This window comes from Entelurus aequoreus, linkage group LG18 (assembly GCF_033978785.1).
Source record: "Entelurus aequoreus isolate RoL-2023_Sb linkage group LG18, RoL_Eaeq_v1.1, whole genome shotgun sequence".
Lineage (NCBI taxonomy): Eukaryota > Metazoa > Chordata > Actinopteri > Syngnathiformes > Syngnathidae > Entelurus > Entelurus aequoreus.
In genome coordinates, this window is record NC_084748.1 from 14,757,608 (window position 1) to 14,783,323 (window position 25,716).

A 25,716-nucleotide genomic window follows, 5' to 3' on the forward strand; every position below is an offset into this window, starting at 1 on the left:
ACGAATTGATTTATGGAAATTGGCCACTAAGAGCAAAAAATACATAAAGAGAACTTGTTGGTAAAATTTCGATCATCTGGATACTATGGGTCTAGGGATGTCACGGTATGAAAATGTGGCCAAAGTTATCACGGTTATCATTATCGCAGTATTTTTAAATGTGCTCAAAATTTTCAAAAAGTACTAACACTGAAATCTTTTAACAAAGTTTTATTTAAAACCACATTCAAAATGATTTCCTTTGTAAAAGAGATATTATTTTAGATAAAAACACTTTTTTGTTTACTCGGAGTTGAAATCTCCGTAGCAAAGTCCGTATAGTTGTCTTCCGCCATATTTCTTCAAGCCGAACGACGCATGTGCGCATGTGCCACTGCTGCCCTTACTCTGTGTCCAGGAAAAGAAATTTTAACGGTATTACTAACCGGCTGGAATTTTATCACAGTTTACGTTACATTCTTATATGGGTCCTTAAAATGCTACAATTAGGTTCAGTGAACTGTTGAATCTTGTGTAGTCGCTGTTGGCGTGGTCCGGAATCTAAAACGCGGATAAACTGGTCTCGAAACTGACAAATTGACAGAACGTTTGATGGACTATTGAGAGAAGTGGAGAGTTGTGTGCCTTCTGCGATTCTTTCTGTAGAAGACATTAAATATGTTTATTTTGAACTGTGATAACAGGACATCTGCTGATTGATTTGAGTGTGGCTCAGGTCTAGCGACAAATTCGGAAGACCATAGCAGTCGTTCAAAAGCCAAAAGGCTGCCCTTCATGATTGATGGGCTGGGCAGAGCTGTAGGCACTCGGACTTCGGGGATTTCGGAATTGAATTGCAAATTGGATAACATGTCGCAAATGCTTTCTGCTCTACAAGATGAAACTATGATCCATTTGAGAGCCAGAACGGACAACGAGAGCAGACAAACCATTGGAATGTGTTTGCTTGCCTTAACCAAAACAGTCCTTATTTACAATTCAGCTCCCTCTGCTTTGGCCTTAGCAGGGTCATGCAGTAAACACCCAAGCGAGACCATTGCAGCGAAAGCCGCTCTGAAATCCCTTCTTCAGAGACACCTGGGATGTTGACTCTTTTCCGTGATGCCAAACGGAGCGACTTCCAGGCTTATGGACAAACACGCAACTAGGGCTGGGCGATATGGCCTTTTATTAATATCTCGATATTTTTAGGCCATGTCACGATACACGATATATATCTCGATATTTTGCCTTAGCCTTGAATGAACACTTGATGCATATAATCACAGCAGTATGATGATTCTACGTGTCTAAATTAAAACATTCTTGTTCATACTGCATTAATATATGCTCATTTTAAACTTTCATGCAGAGAGGGAAATCACAACTAAGTCAATTTACCAAAACTGTATTTATTAAACAGTTATTAATAGCCTACTGAAACCCACTACTACCGACCACGCAGTCTGATACTTTATATATCAATGATGAAATCTTAACACATGCCAATACGGCCGGGTTAACTTATAAAGTGCAATTTTAAATTTCCCGCGAAACTTCTGGTTGAAAACGTCTATGTATGATGACGTATGCGCGTGACGTCAATGGTTGAAACGGAAGTATTCGGACCCCATTGGATCCAATACAAAAAGCTCTGATTTCATCGCAAAATTCCACAGTATTTTGGACATCTGTGTTGGTGAATCTTTTGCAATTTGTTTAATGAACAATGAAGACTGCAAAGAAGAAAGCTGTAGGTGGGATCGGTGTATTAGCGGCAGACTACAGCAACACAACCAGGAGGACTTTGAGATGGATAGCAGACGCGCTATCCAATGCTAGCCGCCGACCGCATCTATGATCGGGTGAAGTCCTTCGTCGCTCCGTCGATCGCTGGAACGCAGGTGAGCACGGGTGTTGATGAGCAGATGAGGGCTGGCGTAGGTGGAGCGCTAATGTTTTTATCATAGCTCTGGCGAGGTCCCGTAGCTAAGTTAGCTTCAATGGCGACGTTAGCAACAGCATTGTTAAGCTTCGCCAGGCTGGAAAGCATTAACCGTGTAGTTACATGTCCATGGTTTAATAGTATTGTTGATTTTCTGTCTATCCTTCCAGTCAGGGGTTTATTTCTTTTGTTTCTATCTGCATTTAAGCCCGATGCTATCACGTTAGTTCCGTAGCTAAAGAGCTTCGCCGATGTATTGTCGTGAAAATAAAAGTCACTGTGAATGTCCATTTCGCGTTCTTGACTCTCATTTTCAAGAGGATATAGTATCCGAGGTGGTTTAAAATACAAATCCGTGATCCACAATAGAAAAAGGAGAAAGTATGGAATCCAATGAACCCTTGTACCTAAGTTACGGTCAGAGCGAAAAAAGATACGTCCTGCACTGCACTCTAGTCCTTCACTCTCACGTTCCTCATCCACAAATCTTTCATCCTCGCTCAAATTAATGGGGTAATCGTCGCTTTCTCAGTCTGAATCGCTCTCGCTGCATTGTAAACAATGGGGAAATGTGAGGAGCCTTTCAACCTGTGACGTCACGCGTCAAAAGTTGCGAACTTTATCGTCGATGTTCTCTACTAAATCCTTTCAGCAAAAATATGGCAATATCGCAAAATGATCAAGTATGACACATAGAATGGATCTGCTATCCCCGTTTAAATGAAAAAAAAATCATTTCAGTAGGCCTTTAAGCAGTGGCACAAACATTCATGTCATTTCAAAACAGAAAATGCAAGATTGTCAGATACATTTTAAAACAAGCTATTAGTGCACTTTTGTGAATGATGTCACCAAGATGACATATCAAAACAACACTAAATTAAAGTGCACTTTTTGTACAGGACGCCACTACAATAGTTTAAAACAAATAAAGTGCACTTTTGTGCATGATGTCACACAAGATATTTCAATAAGTGTCAAATAAAATGAGCTGCATAATAGGAAATCAAATAGTGTATGTCCTTCGCTACGTGGTAGGTTCCTGCGGACGTTATCTCATTCTGTTGTTGACTATTTTTTTTCATACGGTGTTGATGTGGAAATGGTCGCTTCGGCATTTTGTTGGTGTGGCACCGAACGGAGATGTTGACATGCAGAGTTTCAAGCACGCTTCATTCTCTAGCGTGTGACTTTTCAAATGATGCTACATTAGTAGAGCTGCTACTTTTTGTATGCTTTTGCCACATACTTCACATATTACGGTTGTCTGTTCAACCTATTCCCGCTTGAAGCCAAACCACCGCCACACGATGGACCCTGTGCAGTTTTTCTTGGTAATTAATTCTTCCTTCATTTGTTACCAGATTCGCACCTTCTTTCTCTCGTATTACCACTCACACCGCTCCGTTAGCACCACAGCTAATGTTACCATGCCGCTACCTCTCTACTCCGCGAGGGCTTATACGTATGTGACGTATGTAAGAAGGTGCGCTTGTCTTACGTCTCTGTGAGAAGGAGAGACAAGAAAGAGTGGGAAGAGCCTGCAGTCTAATGCCCGCAGCTAAAAGCAACTGCGTGAGAACGTATACTCGAATATCACGATATAGTCATTTTCTATATTGCACAGAGACAAACATGCGATATATCGAGTATATCGATATATCGCCCAGCCCTACACGCAACCATGGACTACTACTTACTCCACAGATATGCACACACCCCCCCCGCACCCCCCATCCCATGTCTTCGGCGCTTCACCCCCCCGTGGTACGATCGACTACAGAGCAGCTCGGGCCGGACGCCAGAGTACATTTTAAAGCGGCAAATTAAAGTCGTTGACAATTCAGAGCGGGATGCCAACGGGTTGAGAGGACGCAAACATATTAAAGCGCTATCATCGCCAGCTCCGCTCACTTGAGGTTCAGTTCAAAATGGCCCGACTCATCCTTGACTTTTAAGGCTGCTCATTTATGCAGCAAACTATTGCGGCCTCTGTGGAATCCATTAGAGTCGGCCCTCCTTGACCACACAACAAAAGTGCATTGATTGAGTTCCACTCCTCACAACACATTTACGCCATAGATTCGGTCTCTGGCGCGTTCAAGGTTCCTCGCCGCGTGAGGCCGCCTCACTTACCAGGCGCTTACTTTTGAGCTGCTAAGCGACGGTCTAAGTGGCCTTTAGGGCCTGTTACAGTCCAATGGAAAAGCTGGTGACACATCAATAGTCGCGCTCGTGTTCTCCAGCACAGCGGCAATGCTTCTCTCTTTTTAGCCACTGTGACCGTCGGCCTTGTTGCTTTCTTTTCGTACTCAGTCAGTGTTTTGCCGACCATCTTTCCTTCTGGCGGTTTGCTTCCCGGCTCCCTGTTGGCCCTCTCGGCGAAAGAATACGGAGATGTTTTTGTTTTCTTTCCTCCCTCTTGTTCGCACGATCGATCCCTCCGCCATACGACTGTGTGCTAAAATTTCTGTGTCTTTCTGCAGGAAACCAGAAGATCTGTCCCGGGAGGTGATTCAGATCCAGCAGAGAGAAATTACACTGCAAGAGGAGAACTACACACTTAACAGCCGGTACCAAATCAGAATTTCCTCACTTTTTCTCCCTTCTTTTTTTTCTTTTTGTCTCCTTCCCCCTCACACCATTAGAGCGTATCTCGGACAACTCCTTAATTGTCACCAAGTTAATTAAACTGCTCCTCGATTCTGATAGGACTCCTAACGGCTTTGTGTGTATGTGTGAGAGAGAGAGAAATTCACTAATTAACGGCGTCCTCTTTAGGCCGAGGTGATGTCTGTGGGGAGGCGTGTGCGCATGCTCTTCTCTGCAGCTCCAAAAGCTTTCATTAGCTAACAAGCGTCTCTGCTGGCCAGCGTATGGGCCTCATTATGAAATATTAGAAACACAAGAATGGCTGAGGGGGAGGGGCGGATGGGGTCATTATGCTCCTTCTCCTGAATAATTACCGTCCTATTGATCGGGCCTGACACCATCAGTGCACATAAGAAAGTTCTTGTTTAGAAAGATGTTCACGCTTACCTTTTCATATTGGGTTAAAAGTAAAAAAGTGGTGCACTCTCTATTTTAAGTAGTTTTTCTGGGCGCATTATTGATCCAGAGTGCTTTGTTTTCCCCCGCTCTCTTTTCCTCTCACCTCTTTTAACCTCGCAGCCTAAGGAACATGGAGCGCTCGCTGTCTGAGCTCCGGGCACAGATGTCCCAGCAGCACGGCAAGACTCTGGAGGAACAGAAGAAGAGGGAGGGTCAGTCTGTGCTGCTGGACCGCTTGCAGAGAAGATTCCTGCTGCTCACCAAGGTGTGGCACACACACACACACACACACACACACACACGCAGTGATGGGCAGTAACAAGCTACATGTAACTACGCTATGTAGCTAAACTTCATTTTCCAGTAGCTTTGCTACTTTTTTAACGAGTAGGTTTTCCTGTAACTTAGCTACTTTTAGAACCATGTCGCAAGGTAGCTTACATCTAAGCTACAAGCTACAAAGAGAAGAAAATAGAGATGTCCGTTAAAGGCTTTTTTGCCGATATCCGATATTGTCCAACTCTTAATTACCGATTCCGATATCAACCGATACGATATATAAAGTCGTGGAATTAACACATTGTTGTGCCTAATTTTGTTGTGATGGCCCGCTGGATGCATTAAACAAGGTAACAAGGTTTTCCAAAATAAATCAACTCAAGTTATGGAAAAAATGCCAACATGGCACTGCCATATTTATTATTGAAGTCACAAAATGCATTATTTTTTTTTAACATGCCTCAAAACAGCAGCTTGGAATTTTTTGACATGCTTACCCTGAGAGAGCATGAGGAGGTGGAGGTGGGCGGGGTTGTAGCGTCCCGGAAGAGTTAGTGCTGCAAGGGGTTCTGGGTATTTGTTCTGTTTTGTTTATGTTGTGTTACGGTGCGGATGTTCTCCCGAAATGTGTTTGTCATTCTTGTTTGTTGTGGGTTCACAGTGTGGCGCATATTTGTAACAGTGTTAACGTTGTTTATACGGTCACCCTCAGTGTGACCTGTATGGTTGTTGACCAAGTATGTCTTGCATTCACTTGTGTGTGTGAAAAGCCGTATATATTATGTGATTGGGCCGGCACGCAAAGGAAGTGCCTTTAAGGTTTATTGGCGCTCTGTACTTCTCCCTATGTCCGTGTACACAGCGGCGTTTTAAAAAGTCATAAATTTTACTTTTTGAAACCGATACCGATAATTTCCGATATTACATTTTAAAGCATTTATCGGCCGATAATATCGGCAGTTCGATATTATCGGACATCCCTAGAAGAAAATAAACATACTTGAAAATGGCAGAGGGACTCTCTCCCGCAGATTAAATTTTTCCTTCAGTAATGAAGATGACTTGCAGGAAACCCACAATAATGCGTGTGCTTGGCCATATTTAGACAAATGTATGCGTTTAGAGAAAACAATGCCCAAAACCTTAGTTTTTAGTTGTTTACTCTGTAAACCAAAATCATAACTGCTCTCTCCAACCTGGGTGTCAAAGTCAATGAATTATCTATATGATGTTTGATTAGTATTAGAACCGGACCGCAGGCCACAGCTGTTTTTCACGCACCAATACTCCATTCCCCACAATGCAACGGTAGCCCGCGAACTCACTGCAGCGCTCACTGGGCCTCGGCTTTATTATTCATCAGCATTCAGGGCAGATGTCAACTTTCAGTAACCCCCCACCCCAATAATGGCTAAACGGAAGGTGGACGGTCCGAACAGGGGGTTTCAAGCCAGGTGGGAGGCAGAGTACATGTTCATGGAAGTAAAAGGCAAACCTGTGTGTCTTCTGTGTGGAGAAAGTGTGGCTGTAATGAAAGAATATAATCCAAGAAGGCGCTATGAAACGTCTAAGAAACACAAAGACAAGAATATGGCTACAGAAGGTGGAAGAATTAAAACAAGGTCTTAAGTCCCGGCTCTGTTCACAAAAGCCACATCACAAAGCTATGTTGTCGTTTTGATAACTGACACCATGTTTAATTATAATTGTAATATTTGAATGATGATAAATTAATGTGTTATGGCAGTATGCAGATTTCACCAATGCGGCGGTTTGTGGAAACAATCGGTTGCTTTTCCAAACATTTTTAACAAACTGCCAATTTTAGAATGCTAAACAGGAAGTGCTTAAAGTTTAATGGCTTTGTAAAAACACTGAGACAAAGTCTAAGTTCATTGTGTTCTTCATGGTGTTTTTGAAACTGCACCAATTTTTTCCTCAGAGTTTTCAATTTACGTCAAGTGTTTTGCCAAGAGGATTATTTGTGGAATGCATTTTCAGAATGTACTTGTTCTATTTTTGGCCAAAGTGAGACAAAGAAAATAATCTGAAGTTGTCTTTATTTTTAAGTTATTATGCCATGATTTAATAGATTTTCCTTCATGCGGCCCTTGAGCTAAAATGAGTTTTGACACCCCTTTCTAAAACGTCCGACTCAAATTTAGGAACACACATTAAACTCTCAAGGCCCAAGCTGTTTGTTTACATGCTTTTTTTTATTTGTCTTTGCTATTTGGGCTTATTGGAACCTAATTAGACTAAAAACTAAAAATCATCTTTTGATATGATGTACTTAGTCCATAAGTACACAAACGTGTACTTCATGTGTAGTGACGTGCTAATTTTTCTTTTTACACTTTTTTTTTCCAAATTCCATTGTATGTTATACTCTTCTGACACCACCAGATAGCAGTATAAGTGTCCATATGTCGGCATACGACCCCAATTCAGTAGTGTACACCATTTTGGAAATAAGAGCTAAAAGATGCTGTCCATGCATGTGGCCACTAAGCCTTTAGAGGTTAAGGTGAGTTGAGTTCATGAACAGTTTTACTGCACATAACCATTACCAATTGTTACCAAACAACACACAAGTCATTGTTTTTTCTCAAGTTATAGATCAATGCTGTTTTTTACTGGAGGGAGAGAAAATAAAAAAACATTATAGGGGTGGGCCAAAGAAAAGGCAAACTAAATAAATACATACAGTGGGATGCGGGGACCCCTAGATGCAGTTGTAGGGTGTCCCCAGCTAAATGACAGATAGTTAATAGTAATGGACCCTTATTAAAGTTAAGTTAAAGTACCAATGATTGTCTCACACACACACTTGGGTCCATTTTTACACTCTCAGTCACATGAACAATGATATTATACATGTAGGACCATAGATATAAATGCTGTTTAATGTACCTTTGATGTAGCAAGCTACTTTTGCCATCTAACTTGTAGTGTAGCTTGCTACAATTCTCTGGGGATAGCTTCCCATGTAGCTTAGCTACATTTAATCAACATGAACTTGTAGCTTAGCTTACTACATTTTCCAAGTAGCTTGCCCATCACTGCACCCACAGCACACACATCAGGATGTCGTCATAAGTCCCTCAACCGTTAGTAAGTACTTGAGTCTCAAGGCCAACATTAAAGTCCTAATCCATTTCCCATGAAGGTCTTATGACTCTCCAGCTCGGCAGTCAAATATAAGATCCCTTCTCTGTCATATTGATTGTTCATTGTGGTTAGCATGCCGTCGAACCGCACATTTACAAGACGTTGACACCAGCTAATTCATCCCTCCACATTTGCATCACTGACAGGCTTTAAAGGGGTATAGCCCTTGTTTGGAATTTTGCCTATAATTCACATCTCTTATGTTAGACAAGAACTCATGTTTTTATTGTTTTAATGAACAATGCAGCTAACGGGAGTAATCTATTGCGCCCTCTAATAAACATAAAAAAATTGCGAACAATACCCCATTTACATGTTGTGACTTGAACAAAGGTCCACATCGCAGACATGCTGACAACGCTCCAGAAAATCGCGTGCGTCTTGTTTACTTCACAACATCCGATTTCAGCAGCGCTGTTTTCGGTGATCAAAGTATTTTTCCGGCGGGCGAGTTTCCACTGCATCACTAAGTCAATAGTGCACAAATGATATCCATACTGTAATGACCTGCTAGTGGCGATGTTTTATGTCTGTGTGGTTTTGATTTGTTGTTCATTTTCCCATTATATCAAACACACCATCTGCGCCTGGAAGCAGATTGGCGGATAATGAGGAAGTGTTGTTGTGTATCTGGGGGGAGTATGGAGACTAAAGTGTTTGCATGGGAGTTAAAACCTGTTGGACATGGCCCTCTGTTATCATAAGATTCTCAATAAAAGTTAAAAATAGCCCTTATTTTTAAAGTGATGGAAGCTTTGATATATTCATTTGGTCTACGTTTTGTTGAGACGCTTTGCATAGACGAACATAGCCGTTATACTTCATTTCACTCGACTAAATGTACCGTATTTTCCAGACAATAGGCAGCACCGGATTATAAGGCACACTGTCGATGAATGGTCTATTTTCAATCTTTTTTCATATATAAGTTGTCTGTCTATCTGCGATGAGGTGGCGTCTTGTCCAGGGTGTAACCAGCCTACTGCCCGAGTGTAGCTGAGATAGGCTCCAGCACCCCCCGCGACCCCGAAAGGGACAAGCGGTAGAAAATGGATGGATGGGAAGGCGCACCGGATTATAGGGCGCATTAAAGGAGTCATATTATTTATTTTTTTTCTTCTAAATTTAAAACACTTCCTTGTGGTCTACATAACAAGTAATGGTGGTTCTTTGGTCAAAATGTTGCATAGATTATGTTTTGCAGATCATCTTCAAGCCGCTTTCTGACAGTCGCTTCAAGATGCGCCGTCTTTTGGGCAATCTTATTTACGTGGCTCACCTTCGACAGCGTCTTCTCCCCGTCATCTTTGTTGTAACGGTGTAGCGTGCAAGGATGGGAGTGGAAGAATTGTCAAAAGATGGAGCTAACTGTTTTAATGACTTTCAGACTTTACCGTCCGACCGGAACTCTCTAATAACCAAAGTTCCTTGGGTGAATAATATAAACTCACTACACCGGTATGTTTTAGCGCTTTCATGGCGAGTTTACTGACAGATATAAGTAAGAACTTTACACTACTTTATATTAGAAATGGCAACAGCGGAGAATGAATGTCTCATAACAAAAAGATAGACAAAAAGAAGCTTATCGACTACGGTGTCGACACGTAATACAAAGGCGAACTCGCGCAATTTTTCAGGATTCATGCAGATCCCAAATACAGATCAGCAAGTACCAGAAGGTAAGAAAAGTTTCTTTTGCATAATATTGCGAAACAAAATGACAGATAATGTCTTACCTTATACACACACCATGATAATACTTGTAGGTTTAATGCGCCGACAATCCATCAAGCGTTGCCGCTTCATAGCTTACTAAAGTCGTACTAAAACATTTTGATAGATATTTGAGCGCCGTGTGTAATGTTCTATATTTTCAATGGAACATATAAAATGTTGGTTGTTCTTTACTTGAGTCATATTGCCATCATAGTGCAGTCTACACATATCTCTTATGTTTGACTGCCATCTACTGGTCACACTTATCATTACACCATGTACCAAATAAAATTGCTTCGAGGTCGGTAAGCAAAACCAGAATGATTCCGTACATTAGGCGCACCGGGTTATAAGGCGCACTGTCGAGTTTTGAGAGGAAAAAAAAGGATTTTAAGTGTGCCTTATAGTCCGGAAAATACCGTACTATGTATGCAAAAGGTGTGAAATCACTACTACTGTGACTATTACTTATGCAAATCCATATTCACAGCTGTGGCTGTAGGCAATATCCTAATGTAGTTATTTTTAACTCGTCAAGATGGCAGACGTACACTACCGTTCAAAAGTTTGGGGTCACCCAAACAATTTTGTGGAATAGCCTTCTTTTCTAAGAACAAGAATAGACTGTCGAGTTTCAGATGAAAGTTCTCTTTTTCTGGCCATTTTGAGCGTTTAATTGACCCCACAAATGTGATGCTCCAGAAACTCAATCTGCTCAAAGGAAGGTCAGTTTTGTAGCTTCTGTAACGAGCTAAACTGTTTTCAGATGTGTGAACATGATTGCACAAGGGTTTTCTAATCATCAATTAGCCTTCTGAGCCAACGAGCAAACACATTGTACCATTAGAACACTGGAGTGATAGTTGCTGGAAATGGGCCTCTATACACCTATGTAGATATTGCACCAAAAACCAGACATTTGCAGCTAGAATAGTCATTTACCACATTAGCAATGTATAGAGTGTATTTCTTTAAAGTTAAGACTAGTTTAAAGTTATCTTCATTGAAAAGTACAGTGCTTTTCCTTCAAAAATAAGGACATTTCAATGTGACCCCAAACTTTTGAACGGTAGTGTATGCAAATCCATATTCACAGCTGTGGCTGTAGGCAATATCCTAATGTAGATATTTTTAACTGGTCAAGATGGCAGACGTATGACTAGTGTAGTAAGTATTGTCTAGCTCTGCATGCGCTACCCAGCTGCTGGGGTGAAAGTCACGCCTGTTACATTTGTTGTTTACGTTCAACTCCTCAGCGCTATTAATGCTGACTCAGCAGTTTTCTCCTGTCCGCTATAACATCGGTTGTGTTGTGCAATGCAAGTGTCACATGCACTCCAAATTGATAATGTTTAAAAACACTCGTGTCTAATGAGTTTCCAAAATGTCGAACAAAGAGCGCCTCTCTCCGTCTATTGCATGTTTCCAATTAAGCGCGTGTACGGCTTGTGGTCGCTGTTGACCCCCCGGCGGTTTCCCCCATCTCTTCTTTTTCTGCCGCATGAGCAGGTGGTGAAAATTGCAAATACTCTTTTATCGCTCTGTCCCAACGCTGCCCTTTGTTTGCTTTTCCAATGACTGTTTTGGTCATCTTTTTTTTTTTTTTTTTTATCGTAGCGAGGCTGACAGATATGATTTAGATGGAGGGAAGTCGCTTGCGCGCTAATAGACAGTAAAAAGCTGAAGGGCTCAGCTGTTGGCGTGCCACACAAACGGCGTAATGACCTCTGAATGGCCTCATCGCCTCGCAGCGTTTCCCCGCGGTCGTCTGGCGCAGTCTGACCTTAAGACTTCTTTAAATTATACGCGGCTGATTTGACGGCGGGCCTAATCAGCGGCTGATTATAGTGATCATTTTTTTTGTTTTGACACCAGCCTTTGAGCTCGACGCACAAAGCAATTTCATCCCCATTGCTCATTGATTTTACATTCAGAAGGTGCTTTTGAAGAGAGATGGCCAGGATAACGCCGCGCGCACATCCAGCGTTTATCGGCATTTTTCCCATGAAAAATGAAACGCGTCGTGGAAATGTTTGGTAAAATTGTTATCGCCCGCCAAGCTGCGGCTCATTTTAGGTCCTTTTAGTGCTGAACTGTGCCTTTGCATTAAAGATGGGCCGTTTCACTGACGTGTGGCATCCGGCAGCAATTATACAGCACTTAAATTAGTCATGCTGAGTGCATTTTTTAAAGGGGAACTGCACTTTTAAAAAAATTTGCCTACCATTCACAATCCTTATGTAAGACAAGAACATGTTTTTCTGTTTCTTTTTTTAGTTCATTCTAACTCATAAATAAACACTGCAATGATGCATATATTTTCTTTAAAAAGGCTCCAGTTATGCTTACATATACACTAGAGATGTCCGATACTGGCCTTTTTGCCGATATCCGATATTCCGATATTGTCCAACTCTTAATTACCGATTCCGATCTCAACCGATACCGATATAAACAGTCGTGGAATTAACACATTATTATGCCTAATTTTGTTGTGATGCCCCGCTGGATGCATTAAACAATGTAACAAGGTTTTCCAAAATAAATCAACTCAAGTTATGGAAAAAAATGGCAACATGGCACTGTTATATTTATTATTGAAGTCACAAAGTGCATTTTTTTTTTTAAACATGCCTCAAAACAGCATCTTGGAATTTGGGACATGCTCTCCCTGAGAGAGCATGAGGAGGTTGAGGTGGGCGGGGTTGGCGGGGGCGTGGGGGTAGTGGGGGGTGTATATTGTAGCGTCCTGGAAGAGTTAGTGCTGCAAGGGGTTCTGGGTATTTGTTCGGTTGTGTTTGTGTTGTGTTACGGTGCGGATGTTCTCCCGAAATATGTTTGTCATTCTTGTTTGGTGTGGGTTCACAGTGTGGCGCATATTTGTAACAGTGTTAAAATTGTTTATACGACCACCCTCAGTGTGACCTGTATGGCTGTTGACTCACTTGTGTGTGTGAAAAGCCGTAGATATTATGTGATTGGGCCGGCACGCAAAGGCAATGCCTTTAAGGTTTATTGGCGCTCTGTACTTCTCCCTACGTCCGTGTACACAGCGGCGTTTTAAAAAATCATAAATTTAAATTTTTGAAACCCATCTATCCATCCATTTTCTACTCTGCTTGTCCCTTTTGGGTTCGCGGGGGGTGCTGGAGCCTATCTCAGCTGCATTCAGGCAGAAGGCAGTTCCTTGGGTGAATAATGTAAACTCACTATACCGGTATGTTTTAGCGCTTTCATGGCGAGTTTACTGACAGATTTAAGTAAGAACTTTACACTACTTTATATTAGAAATGGCAACAGCGGAGGATGAATGTCCCATAACAAGAAGATAGAGAAAAAGAAGACGCTTATCGACTACGGTGTCGCTACGGACTACAAAGGCGGACTCGCGCAATTTTTCAGGATTCATGCAGATCCCAAATACAGATCAGCAGGTACCAGCAGGTAAGAAAAGTGGCTTTTGCATAATATTGGGGAGTCAGTACAGTTAGACTCTGGACAAGTCGCCACCTCATCACTTTTTGAAACCGATACCGATCATTTTGAAACCGATAATTTCCGATATTACATTTTAAAGCATTTATCGGCCGATAATATCGGCAGTCCGATATTATCGGACATCTCTAATATACACTTTTAAAAACACATGTGCCATTTGGAGTTGGGGGAAACAATCTTTTTTTTAGATGCATCGCAATTCGGACATGGACAATTAGAGAATCTATTAGTAAACGTCAATAATCGATAATGTATTGATTGATTGTAAATAAAGTAATGCAGACAGTTCTAAAATGTGTCTGACGGCAGCGAGCCACTTCACCGAGAGATCCGACCAGTTCATTTATTTTAGGGCACTCATGTGCCAGTGTTGCACACATTTTCATTTATGTACTAAATGTGGGAATTAATTTAACCGTTTCTTATTCCAAATTAATTGTTTTTATGAATTGCAAGTGTTAAACGCTTATTTAATGAAACGAAAATAAATTTAAAACTGCATATAAATACATAAAGTAAAGATGCATAAATAATCGATTTTTAATGGAATCGCAGCTCCTGAATTGTAATCGTAATCGAATCGTGAGGTGCCCAAAGATTCCCACCTCCATTAATAATTAGTGTCATGTTTTTCTTACAGTATATCAGCCTTGGGACTACGGCTGAAAATTAGCATTTATGCTAAGTCCGGCGCATTTACACTGTTTATTCAAGTGTTGATTAATGTGCACTGTCCCAAATAAATAAATGAAAATACAGAAAAATATATCCATTAGTTCTATTTTTCAGTTGTTGCTGCTTATTATACAATGTACTTTGTTGAGATTTTTTTCTAGTTTCTAGATAGTTCTCCAATTCTTTGTGACTTTTTCTTCATTATAAACGACAAGCAACACATGCTGCTGTTCATAGTTTTAACTTGCACTTACAGATGTAGCGACCAACTGTAGCTACTGACAGTGGTTTTCTGAAGTGTTCCTGAGCCCGTGTGGTGATATCCTTTACACACTGATGTTGGTTTTTGATGCAGTACCGCCTGAGGGATCGAAGGTCACGGGCATTGCCGCTTACGTGCAGTGATTTCTCCAGATTCTCTGAACCTTTTGATGATATTACGGACCGTAGATGGTGAAATCCCTAAATTCCTTGCAATAGCAGGTTGAAACATGTTGTTCTTAAACTGTTGGACAATTTGCTCACACATTTGTTCACAAAGATGACCCTCGCCCCATCCTTGTTTGTGAATGACTGAGCATTTCATGGAAGCTGCTTTTATACCCAATCATGGCACCCACCTGTTCCCAATTAGCCTGTTCACCTGTGGGATGTTCCAAATAAGTGTTTGATGAGCATTCCTCAACTTTCTCACACTTTTTTGCCACTTCTGCCAGCTTTTTTTTAATCATGTTGCAGGAATCAAATTCCGAATGAGCTAATATTTGCAAAAAATAACAAAGTTTACCAGTTTGAACGTTGAGTATCTTCTCTTTGCAGTCTATTCAATTGAATATAAGTTGAAAAGGATTTGCAAATCATTGTATTTTGTTTTATTTACGATTTACACGATGTGCCAACTTCACTGGTTTTGGCTTTTGTAAAAGGTGAGAGCCAACTAAGTCTCATTTGTTCTTAGGCTGTCTACGATAATTAGAGGTGACTAGAACTGAAGTTTAACAATTTATTCTACAAAACAGGAGTAATTACAAACAATACAAATACCAGCGCTGGAGGTAGTCAACCAAGCTATGTGAAGTTCCAAGCAATCTCTTAAATGGTCGCCTGTCACGCTTTGGTCCTCCTTGGTTGCACACTGGTTCCTCCTTGGCAAGAATCGGAACTGAAAGTTAACTTGACGCGTGTGCCTAGCGCACACACATTCTCCTCCACTCTCTCCAGGCTGGTACTTCATCACACCATTAATAATAATGAAAATGTTGCATGGAGAAGAAACACAGGGTGCATTCTCTGTGTTTATCTTCTTCGAGCAGAACCAAGGCCAAAGCTAATCATTTCTAATGCGTTCAATTTTGCCCAAAGGCTGAATCCATTGGAATCAATTTCATTTGTTATTGGCCAGCCTAAAAAATCACACTTTTAAATTTTTTTTTATTGATCTTTTTAAAGCAAACTTATAGATAATACATGTTTAATGAAAAACAATACAAAATAATAGAGTACAAACAAGTACAAGTAGTTGTATGGAGTAATGTAATGATAATATGCAACATTCACCTTGGAGAGTATCTCATTCCAGCTGCTTAACAGGGACAAATTAAATGAGTGCTATATCTAGTAACATATCTCATTATATATATATATATATATATATATATATATATATATATATATATATATATATATATATATATATATATATATATATATATATATATATATATATATATATATATATATATATATATATATATATATTAGAGATGCGCGGATAGGCAATTATGTCATTCGCAACCGCATCACAAAAGTCGTCATCCACCCGAACCAACATTTTATCAAAACCACAACCGCCCGCCACCCGGGCGGTATTTATCATTATTATAATTTTATTGTCATTTCCATTAAGAAAGTGTTGACTATTGTTGCCAGGAGTGCGTTCCTCACACTTTGTGTGCACAGTTGCAGCAAGCAGAACGATGCTTTTAAGAAGTTACAAAAATGTTTTAGAAAGACAAGGCCTATATTTTCGTTAGGTAAAAAAAAATGTTCTGAATTTATTTCAATGAATATTAACTTGTTAACGTTAAAGTGCTCAAATAGGGACGAGGGCGGGGTGCATAGTGAAACAGTGAACACTTTTGCGACAAAGATGAACCTTTATTGATTGATCTGCAGCCATGACAAAATATCAGACAATCTCCATTGTCAACGACAGGCAGGAAAATAAAGATGAACACATAGCCTATGTTGTAGGCATAGGCATATAGGCTCATACGTTTTTAAGTTGAAATAAATAATAAATAAAAAAATGTGCCTCATCGGCCTTAGGCTGTCAATCACGCGCACAAACTTAAATTATACAACAGCATATGTATGTCATCCCTATTTAAACAAAAATAAATTAAATAAATAATAATAATTGAATTATAATGAAAATAGACGGTCGCGACAAACAAAGCAGGCCTTACATTGTAGCCAATCGGAGATTTGCTTTCTTTTGAAAGCGAGGCCAAATAATTAACACACAGTAGTATATCTCCAATAGGAAAAAAAACACAATAAACAACGCAATTGCCTTAATTCCTTTGCATTGTAGTGCACCCAAACAACACGTAACCATCACAATTATTCAGCTGACCGAACTCAATATAGGTTAGACATGGGCTTATTTGGTATAGCCTAGGTAACGTGGACTAATTCGTTCAACATATCCAACCGTATGTCTACTTACTTTTTTTTTTAGCACTATGCAGGAATAAAATGGCATCTACAGTGCCAGGATTCATGCAGGCGAGAGCGCCTGGCCTCTAAAACGCGCCCTACTGCGCTGAAGGAGCGCTCACTTGCGGCACTTGTTGCTGGGATACATAGGATTCTCTTTATACATTTACTATGTATATATATTTCCGAATTGGTTCAACCGCCATCCGCCCGAATCTATTTAAAATCTATTTTTTTCGTCATTCATCCGCCCGACCGCGGACACCGCGGGTGTGTCCGCAAACCGCGCATCTCTAATATATATATATATATATATATATATATATATATATACATATATATATATATATATATATATATATATATATATATATATATATATATATATATATATATATATATATATATATATATATATATATATCATTATTAACGTAGCAGTAGAGTGGGAAAACAAGTTGACTTTATTTATGTTTCATTGTATTTATGAAACCAGTGGTCCCCAACCACCGGTCCGAGGCCCGGTACCAGCCCGTGACGCATTTGCTACCGGGCCGCACTGAAACAATAATTTATAAACTACCGCATTTTCTCCGACTTAACTTTCGCCTGTCCCACTAAACATACCAATAAGCTCGTTAATATACCATATTTTCCGCGCTATAAGGCGCCCCTAAAACCCTCCAATTTTCTCAAAAGCTGACAGTGCGCCTTATAATCCGGTACTCCTTATATATGGACCAATATTGAACCACAACAGGTCTTGCAACTACGGTAAGCAGCCGCAGACTTCATTTTCCCCCGTAGAAGAAGAAGCGCACGGTGCATGCTGGTATATATGACTGCGCGAGGCTTGCCGTTTCATTTCCATTTGTGTGTTTATGTAAAGACCCCAAAATGGCTCCTATTAAGAGACACGCTTACGACGCAGAGTTTAAACTCAAGGCGATCAGTCACGCAGTAGAACACGGGAATAGATAAACGAAATACCACGTCACTGACTTTACCTCGGGGAAAATAATAAAACAGCTGTTTATTAATTTTGGGAGTGAACAGAGTTGTCCAAACGCTGGTTTGTAATCTATTAATAAAGTTGGACTGACCTATCTGACTGTTTTGTTGAAATTCCCTTTAGCGCAGCTCCATCTAATGGATGTATAACATAACCCCAGCCTCTACTGTAGCGTCTATTCTATGCGCCTTATAATGCGGTGCGCCTTATAGTGCGGTGCGCCTTATATATGACCAAAGTTTTAAAATAGGCCATTCATTGAAGGTGCGCCTTATAATCCGGTGCGCCTTATAGTGTGAAAAATACGGTACTCCTTTGTTATAGTACATGGAACAATGCACATTAATGGACATATAAAATATTAATGTGCCAGATTGTAGCCAAAGGCAAATTTTTCATGCTCTTTTTTTTTTTCTTCCTGTTTTTATCTGCCACATATAGACAGATTACAGAATACATTAAACCGGTCCCTGGTGGAAAAAAGGTTAGGGAACCTTGCATTAAACCATATCCAATTGTATTTGCAATCTGCAATTTATGTTAAAATACCATCTAAAATGTCACAAAAGGCCACAAATCCAGCCAGCCATTTTGAATGTTCCGCTCTGAACTCCTTCGGTAATTTCCGTAGATTCTACGTCACTGGAGTAACGCTTCTGCACTCTGACCATTATTATTGGATCAGTCCTACTGGAAATACGCAAATATTTGAAAGAGGTGTGCTGTTTATCATTCACAATCGTTACGTAAGACGGGAACACATATGCTTGTCTTTTTTATGCATTCAAAATCGTAAATAAATATCCAACAATTGAGTCAACAGATGGAGGGTCCTGTGTTGTGCTCATTATACGCTCTCTAAAAACATCCAGAAAGCGCCAACAAAACTCCATTTACATGCCACATGAAAATTACCCAAATACGAGTGATATTGTTATTATAAGCGCTGACGCAGACGGACTATTTTACCCGCGCATTGATAGCAGTGAGCTAATGCTAGCTTACGCTGCTATTGTTGACACACTTGGCCGACAGCTGCTTCTACTTCGTCTCAAACTTGCTAAAAACAAATTGTGGATTATAATTCCTGCATCTCTTACCTGGTAGTAGACAATTGTGGCCATGGACCAATAGGCCGGTCGACTTTAACATCCCCGAGATGGTCAAAAAGGCGATTGTTGCAGTAACCTTTTTTTTTAAACCTTCGTGAGGATTGTGATTGATTCTTCATCTAAACGGGATTATGTGAGCGTCCCGTCGGTTAGCAACCCCGCAAGAGTGGAAATATTCCATAGTTTGTTTTATTATGGTGTAAAATGGTTAGTTTGTATGTTTAGCACCTAGCAATGCTGCGTATGCTAGTGTCACAATAAAGCTACATCCGGGAAGCAGTCGGCTTTCTAAAACTTATTGGTCATCCTCTTTATGTTCAGGCTCAAAAATAAATGGTCCTGGATAGAGATGTCTGATAATAGCTTTTTTGCCGATATTCCGATATTGTCCAACTCTTAATTACCGATACAGATATCAACCGATACCGATATATACAGTCGTGAAATTAACACATTATTATGCCTAATTTTGTTGTGATGCCCCGCTGGATGCATTAAACCAGGGGTCCCCAAACTACGGCCCGCGGGCCGGATCCGGCCCCCCAGCATCCAAAATCCGGCCCACGGGAAGTCCCAAGTAAAAATAAATTTTTTTTTTTTTAATTATTATTATTTTATTTTTTTTAAAATCTTTTCTTTCTAATCTATTTTCTACCGCTTGTTACTCTCGGTGTCTCCTAGCCGCTCAGGCCAATCATACTGTCTAAAAATTTGTTTTCCCATCGATAACGTGATAATGTTAAATGTTGATGAACATCAATGTTAATTGATGTTAAATGACTAAATGGATTATAAAGACAATGTATATATATATATATATATATATATACATATATATATATATATATATATATATATATATATATATATATGTACAGCCCGGCCCCCGGCCAAATTTTTTTAACCCAATGCGGCCCCCGAGTCAAAAAGTTTGGGGACCCCTGCATTAAACAATGCAACAAGGTTTTCCAAAATAAATCAACTCAAGTTATGGAAAAAAATGCCAACATGGCACTGCCATATTTTTTATTGAAGTCACAAAGTGCATTATTTTTTTCAACATGCCTCAAAACAGCAGCTTGGACTTTGGGGGGTGGTTGAGGTGGGGGTAGGGGGTAGCAGGGGGTTTATTGGCGCTCTGTACTTCTCCCTACGTCCGTGTACACAGCTGCGTTTTAAAAAGTCATACATTTTACTTTTTGAAACCGATGCCGATAATTTTGAAACCGATAATTTCCGATATTACATTTTAAAGCATTTATCGGCCGATAATATCGGCAGTCCGATATTATCGGACATCTCTAGTCCTGGATCATAATGTGGCTAATGTTGGCATTTACAAGGTCTGCTTGATTAGCATTGTTGTTGATGGGGAAGGGATCTGTGGTGATTGTGATTGATACTATTTCGATCATATCTATTTATTCGCTCACCTTGTAAGTATTTTGGTGTCATAAATCAGATAAATATGATAATAGCATCTCCGTAAGATTGATACTCTTTCGATCATATCTATTTATTCGCTCACTTTGTAAGTCTTTCGGTGTCATAAATCCCATATATATGATAATAGCTTCATTATAGGGGCAACTTGTATTTCCACTCTACTGTTACTTTAATACATTTTAGTTCTATGACATTCTGAGGGCCAATGAAAAACGAGCTACGGACTGAAAATAGGCCCTGCGGTGCACCAAAAATATAAACATGAATATTCTTCCAGTCCGGTTGTTGTGTTTGCAGCTTCACCAGTTTTTGTGTATCACACACACTTTCATGAGTGACAGTCGTGAGCTATTTGGAGACGCAGCATCACAGTGACTGACACTTGTGAAAGTTTTTTTTCCCCCCCTGTCCTTCAAAGAGGGTGTTTTTCTTTTTTTGTCGTATAGATTCTCTGGACGCGTCTTTCGTCGCGCTATTATCCAGGAGAAAACGTTTATTTGAGTTTTTCCCAGCAGCTTCTCACACCTCACATGAGAGAGCGAGGGAGAGGAGTGGAGGGTATTGGCGTAACGCCACGAGCCCGGAGACGTCGCTCTGTCATCGCGCTCTCCTTCGCCGCTTTGATTTCTTCTCTTTCGTCGTCCTCATCCTCTCCGTTTGAGTCCGTGACCCCGAGCTCCTCTTGTCAGCCGGAATGAGAGCGCCGCCTCGCACTTTGTTCCTCATTTACAAAGGCGTTTGCCTGTCACGCCGATTTGTGCGAAGCGGCAGTCACATGAGGGGAAGAAATAGCAAATCACTCGACGCCATTCATTTTCCTTGCAAAATGCTCCGCGTCACGTCGCGCAAAATAACGTGAAGTCCCGACCTTGTCTGTATGCAGATCTCCCAAGAGGGTTGTGTTGATGTTGCAGGAGCGTGACGGCATGCGAGCCATTCTGGAGTCCTACGACAGCGAGCTGGCCCCTGCCGAACACTCGCCGCAACTCAGTAGGCGTCTGAAAGAAGCGGAGGAGATGCTGCTCAAGACGCAGGCCCTCAACACCGAGATGGAGGTGTGTTTGTTGTGTCGCACATTGTTTGACATCTACAGTCAGGGCCAAAAATATTGGCACCCCTGCATTTCTGTCAGATTATGCACCACTTCTCTCGGAAAATTGTTGTAATGACAAATGCTTTGGTATTCACATGTTTATTTCTTTTGTTTGCATTGGAACAACACAAAAAATAACCCTCAAAAAGCCAAATCTGATATTAGTTTACACAGAACTCCAAAAATGGACTAGACACAATTATTGGCACCCATTTGGTAGCACACCCTTTGGAAAAAACAACTAAAATCAATCACTTCCTATAACCATCAATGAGTTCCTTACACCTTGCTACTGGAATTTTGGACCACTCTTCTTTTGCAAACAGCTTCAGGTCTCTCAGATTTGAAGGGTGCCTTCTCCCAACTGCTTTTTTTAGATCTCTCCACAGATGGTCAATAGGATTTAGATCTGGACTCACCGATGGCCACTTCAGAACTCTCCAGCGCTTTGTCTTAAGCCATTTTTGAAGTATGCTTTGGGTCGTTGTCCTGCTGGCCTCTGGCGGAGACCCAGCTTTCCGACACTGGGCCCTACATTATGCCCCAAAATTCTTTGGTAGTCCTCAGATTCATAAGTAAACATATTTGGTCATTAACATGCAGGCATAATGCTATATATATATATATATATATATATATATATATATATATATATATATATATATATATATATATATATATATATATATATATATATATATATATATATATATATATATATATGTCTTAATTAGATTATCCACATATATATATATATATCTAAATATATATATATATATATATATATATATATATATATATATATATATATATATATATATATATATATATATACATATACATATATATATATATATATACACTACCGTTCAAAAGTTTGGGGTCACATTGAAATGTCCTTATTTTTGAAGGAAAAGCACTGTACTTTTCAATGAAGATAACTTTAAACTAGTCTTAACTTTAAAGAAATACGCTCTATACATTGCTAATGTGGTAAATGACTATTCTAGCTGCAAATGTCTGGTTTTTGGTGCAATATCTACATAGGTGTATAGAGGCCCATTTCCAGCAACTATCACTCCAGTGTTCTAATGGTACAATGTGTTTGCTCATTGGCTCAGAAGGCTAATTGATGATTAGAAAACCCTTGTGCAATCATGTTCACACATCTGAAAACAGTTAAGCTCGTTACAGAAGCTACAAAACTGACCTTCCTTTGAGCAGATTGAGTTTCTGGAGCATCACATTTGTGGGGTCAATTAAACGCTCAAAATGGCCAGAAAAAGAGAACTTTCATCTGAAACTCGACAGTCTATTCTTGTTCTTAGAAATGAAGGCTATTCCACAAAATTGTTTGGGTGACCCCAAACTTTTGAACGGTAGAGTGTATATATATATATATATATATATATATATATATATATATATATATATATATATATATATATATATATATATATCCGTTCACAATTATAATGTAAACATATTTGTTCATTCACATAACACTCATTACAATGTCTGTCAGTCCACTCACATTCCTAATGTAAAAATCCGCCTGTCCATTCATGTCCACATAATGTTAAAATGTCTGTTCATTCACATAACACTACCTGTCAGTCCATTCACATTAACATTGTAAACATCTCTGTCCATTCACACATAATGTAAACATCTATATTCGCTCACATTATTAATTCATGTTATAATATTTGTCAGTCCATTCATATGCATACATTATGGAAACATGGGTCTACTGATATGATTACACAATGTAAATGTCTGTCCATTCTCATAACAAATAATCCGTAGCCGCTTACAAGCCATTTTACAGTGATTTGTAACAGCCAAAGGCTGCATGAAGTTGATCTGCTGCTTTGTGTTTGACCGGCTCTCCTCTTGTTTTCTGTTCTTCTGCTCAGGCGCAACTGACCAAAGTGCAGGACGAGACAGGGACGCTCAAAATGCAGCTGCAGACGGTAAAGAAGACACTTTTTTTTTTTAACATTTGAATTGAAACGCTAGCTGCCAAACGAGCGTCACGCTTAGAAAATCGCACTCACTAGAAAGTGGTAGGCTGATGTTCTCCCCACCCCCCGTTTTTTTTAACCCTGCGAGTCACTTGATGTTTGCCGTGTGCACGGCTGTCCTATATTCAAGCGCCGGCTAAAAATATCAACAGCGCAAGCTAAAAAGCTTGATTTTTAATGCCACGGCTCGCTATTCCCTTCTGCATGTGTGGAAATTGGGCCTCCCAAAATGCCTCAGTCTAATGTGAAAGCCACTTTTCCACCACGTGATGCACCTCAGTTCAATTCTCTTTTTGTTGATACAGTGTTATCCTCACCACAAGTTGTCTGTTCATCGCTGTAGTAGACTTTTGTGGAGTCGATCATTCCGACTTCCCGAGCGCAGCCTTGAAAGCACTTCAACTTCCTAAGACGCCCTGGCAGTCTCGAGTGCTAACTTGGCAGGTGTTTGCACGTTAACATGCGCTCATGCCACCGTGACTAACAAGCCTACTAACAGGATTTTTTACACTCTGCCCAGCAAGGAAGTTTGACTCTTTGAGCGCATCCACCTTTATTATGTTACCTGCTTTTCTCACCTGATTACATGCTCGCATAAATGATTGACAGGTATTTATATGAATGTACATGCACATGGATGAGATAGTCTAACAGCGTTTCATGGAGTTCGGGGGTGACCAATCTTTATCCAACGAATAAAGATACAGAAAAATGTAAGGACGCAGGGGCCACTTTTGCTGGACACGAAAATGTCCCTTAAATTTTGCTAATAAACAATATTATCGTCAGCATTATTTTGAGACCATTTTAAAGGCCTACTGAAACCCACTACTACCGACCACGCAGTCTGATAGTTTATATATCAATGATGAAATCTTAACATTGCAACACATGCCAATACGGCCGGGTTAACTTATAAAGTGCAATTTTAAATTTCCCGCTAAACTTCCGGTTGAAAACGCCTTTGGATGATGACGTATGCGTGTGACGTAGCCAGTAGAACAGAGGTATGGCTCCCCCATTGAATCCAATACAAAAAGCTCTGTTTTCATTTCATAATTCCACAGTATTCTAGACATCTGTGTTGGTGAATCTTTTGCAATTTGTTTAATGAACAATGGAGATTGCAAAGAAGAAAGTTGTAGGTGGGATCGGTGTATTAGCGGCTGGCTGTAGCAACACAACCAGGAGGACTTACTTGGATAGCAGACGCGCTAACCGATGCTAGCCCCCAACCGCATCTGTGATCGGGTGAAGTCCTTCGTCGCGCCGTCAATTGCTGGAACGCAGGTGAGCACGGGTGTTGATGAGCAGATGAGGGCTGGCTGGCGTAGGTGGAGCGCTAATGTTTTTATCATAGCTGTGTGAGGTCCGGTTGCTAAGTTGCTAAGTTAGCTTCAGCGTCGTTAGCAGCAGCATTGTTAAGCTTTGCCAGGCTGAGAATTATTAACCGTGTAGTTACATGTCCATGGTTTAATAGTATTGTTGATCTTCTGTCTATCCTTCCAGTCAGGGATTTATTTATTTTGTTTCTATCTGCATTTGAGCCAGATGCTATCACGTTAGCTCAGTAGCTAAAGGGCTTCGCCGATGTATTGTCGTGGAGATAAAAGTCACTGTGAATGTCCATTTCGCGTTCTCGACTCTCATTTTCAAGAGGATATAGTATCCGAGGTGGTTTAAAATAGAAATCCGTGATCCACAATAGAAAAAGGAGAGAGTGTGGAATCCAATGAACCCTTGTACCTAAGTTACGGTCAGAGCGAAAAAAGATGTCTTTCACTGCATTCTAGTCCGTCACTCTAACATTCCTCATCCACGAATCTTTAATCCTCGCTCAAATTAATGGGGTAATCGTCGCTTTCTCGGTCCGAATCGCTCTAGCTGCGTTGAAAACAACAGGAAAATATGAGGAAGTGAACAACTGACTACGTTACGCTACGCAAGGCTTTTTTTTATCAGAGACCAAAAGTTGCGAACTTTATCGT

At 40.2% G+C, this 25,716-nt stretch overlaps 1 protein-coding gene across 6 annotated transcripts in view; it reads left to right on the forward strand.

Moving 5' to 3' along the window:
- mad1l1 (mitotic arrest deficient 1 like 1) overlaps positions 1 to 25,716 on the forward strand; it is a 233,256-nt gene that overhangs the window by 73,872 nt on the left and 133,668 nt on the right. For all 6 annotated transcript variants that reach the window (XM_062026584.1, XM_062026581.1, XM_062026582.1 and 3 more), the window contains 4 exons: positions 4,411 to 4,497; positions 5,096 to 5,240; positions 21,523 to 21,663; positions 23,621 to 23,677. In XM_062026584.1, the coding sequence (XP_061882568.1) occupies positions 4,411 to 4,497; positions 5,096 to 5,240; positions 21,523 to 21,663; positions 23,621 to 23,677 (430 nt within the window). The remainder of the gene's footprint in view (positions 1 to 4,410; positions 4,498 to 5,095; positions 5,241 to 21,522; positions 21,664 to 23,620; positions 23,678 to 25,716) is intronic.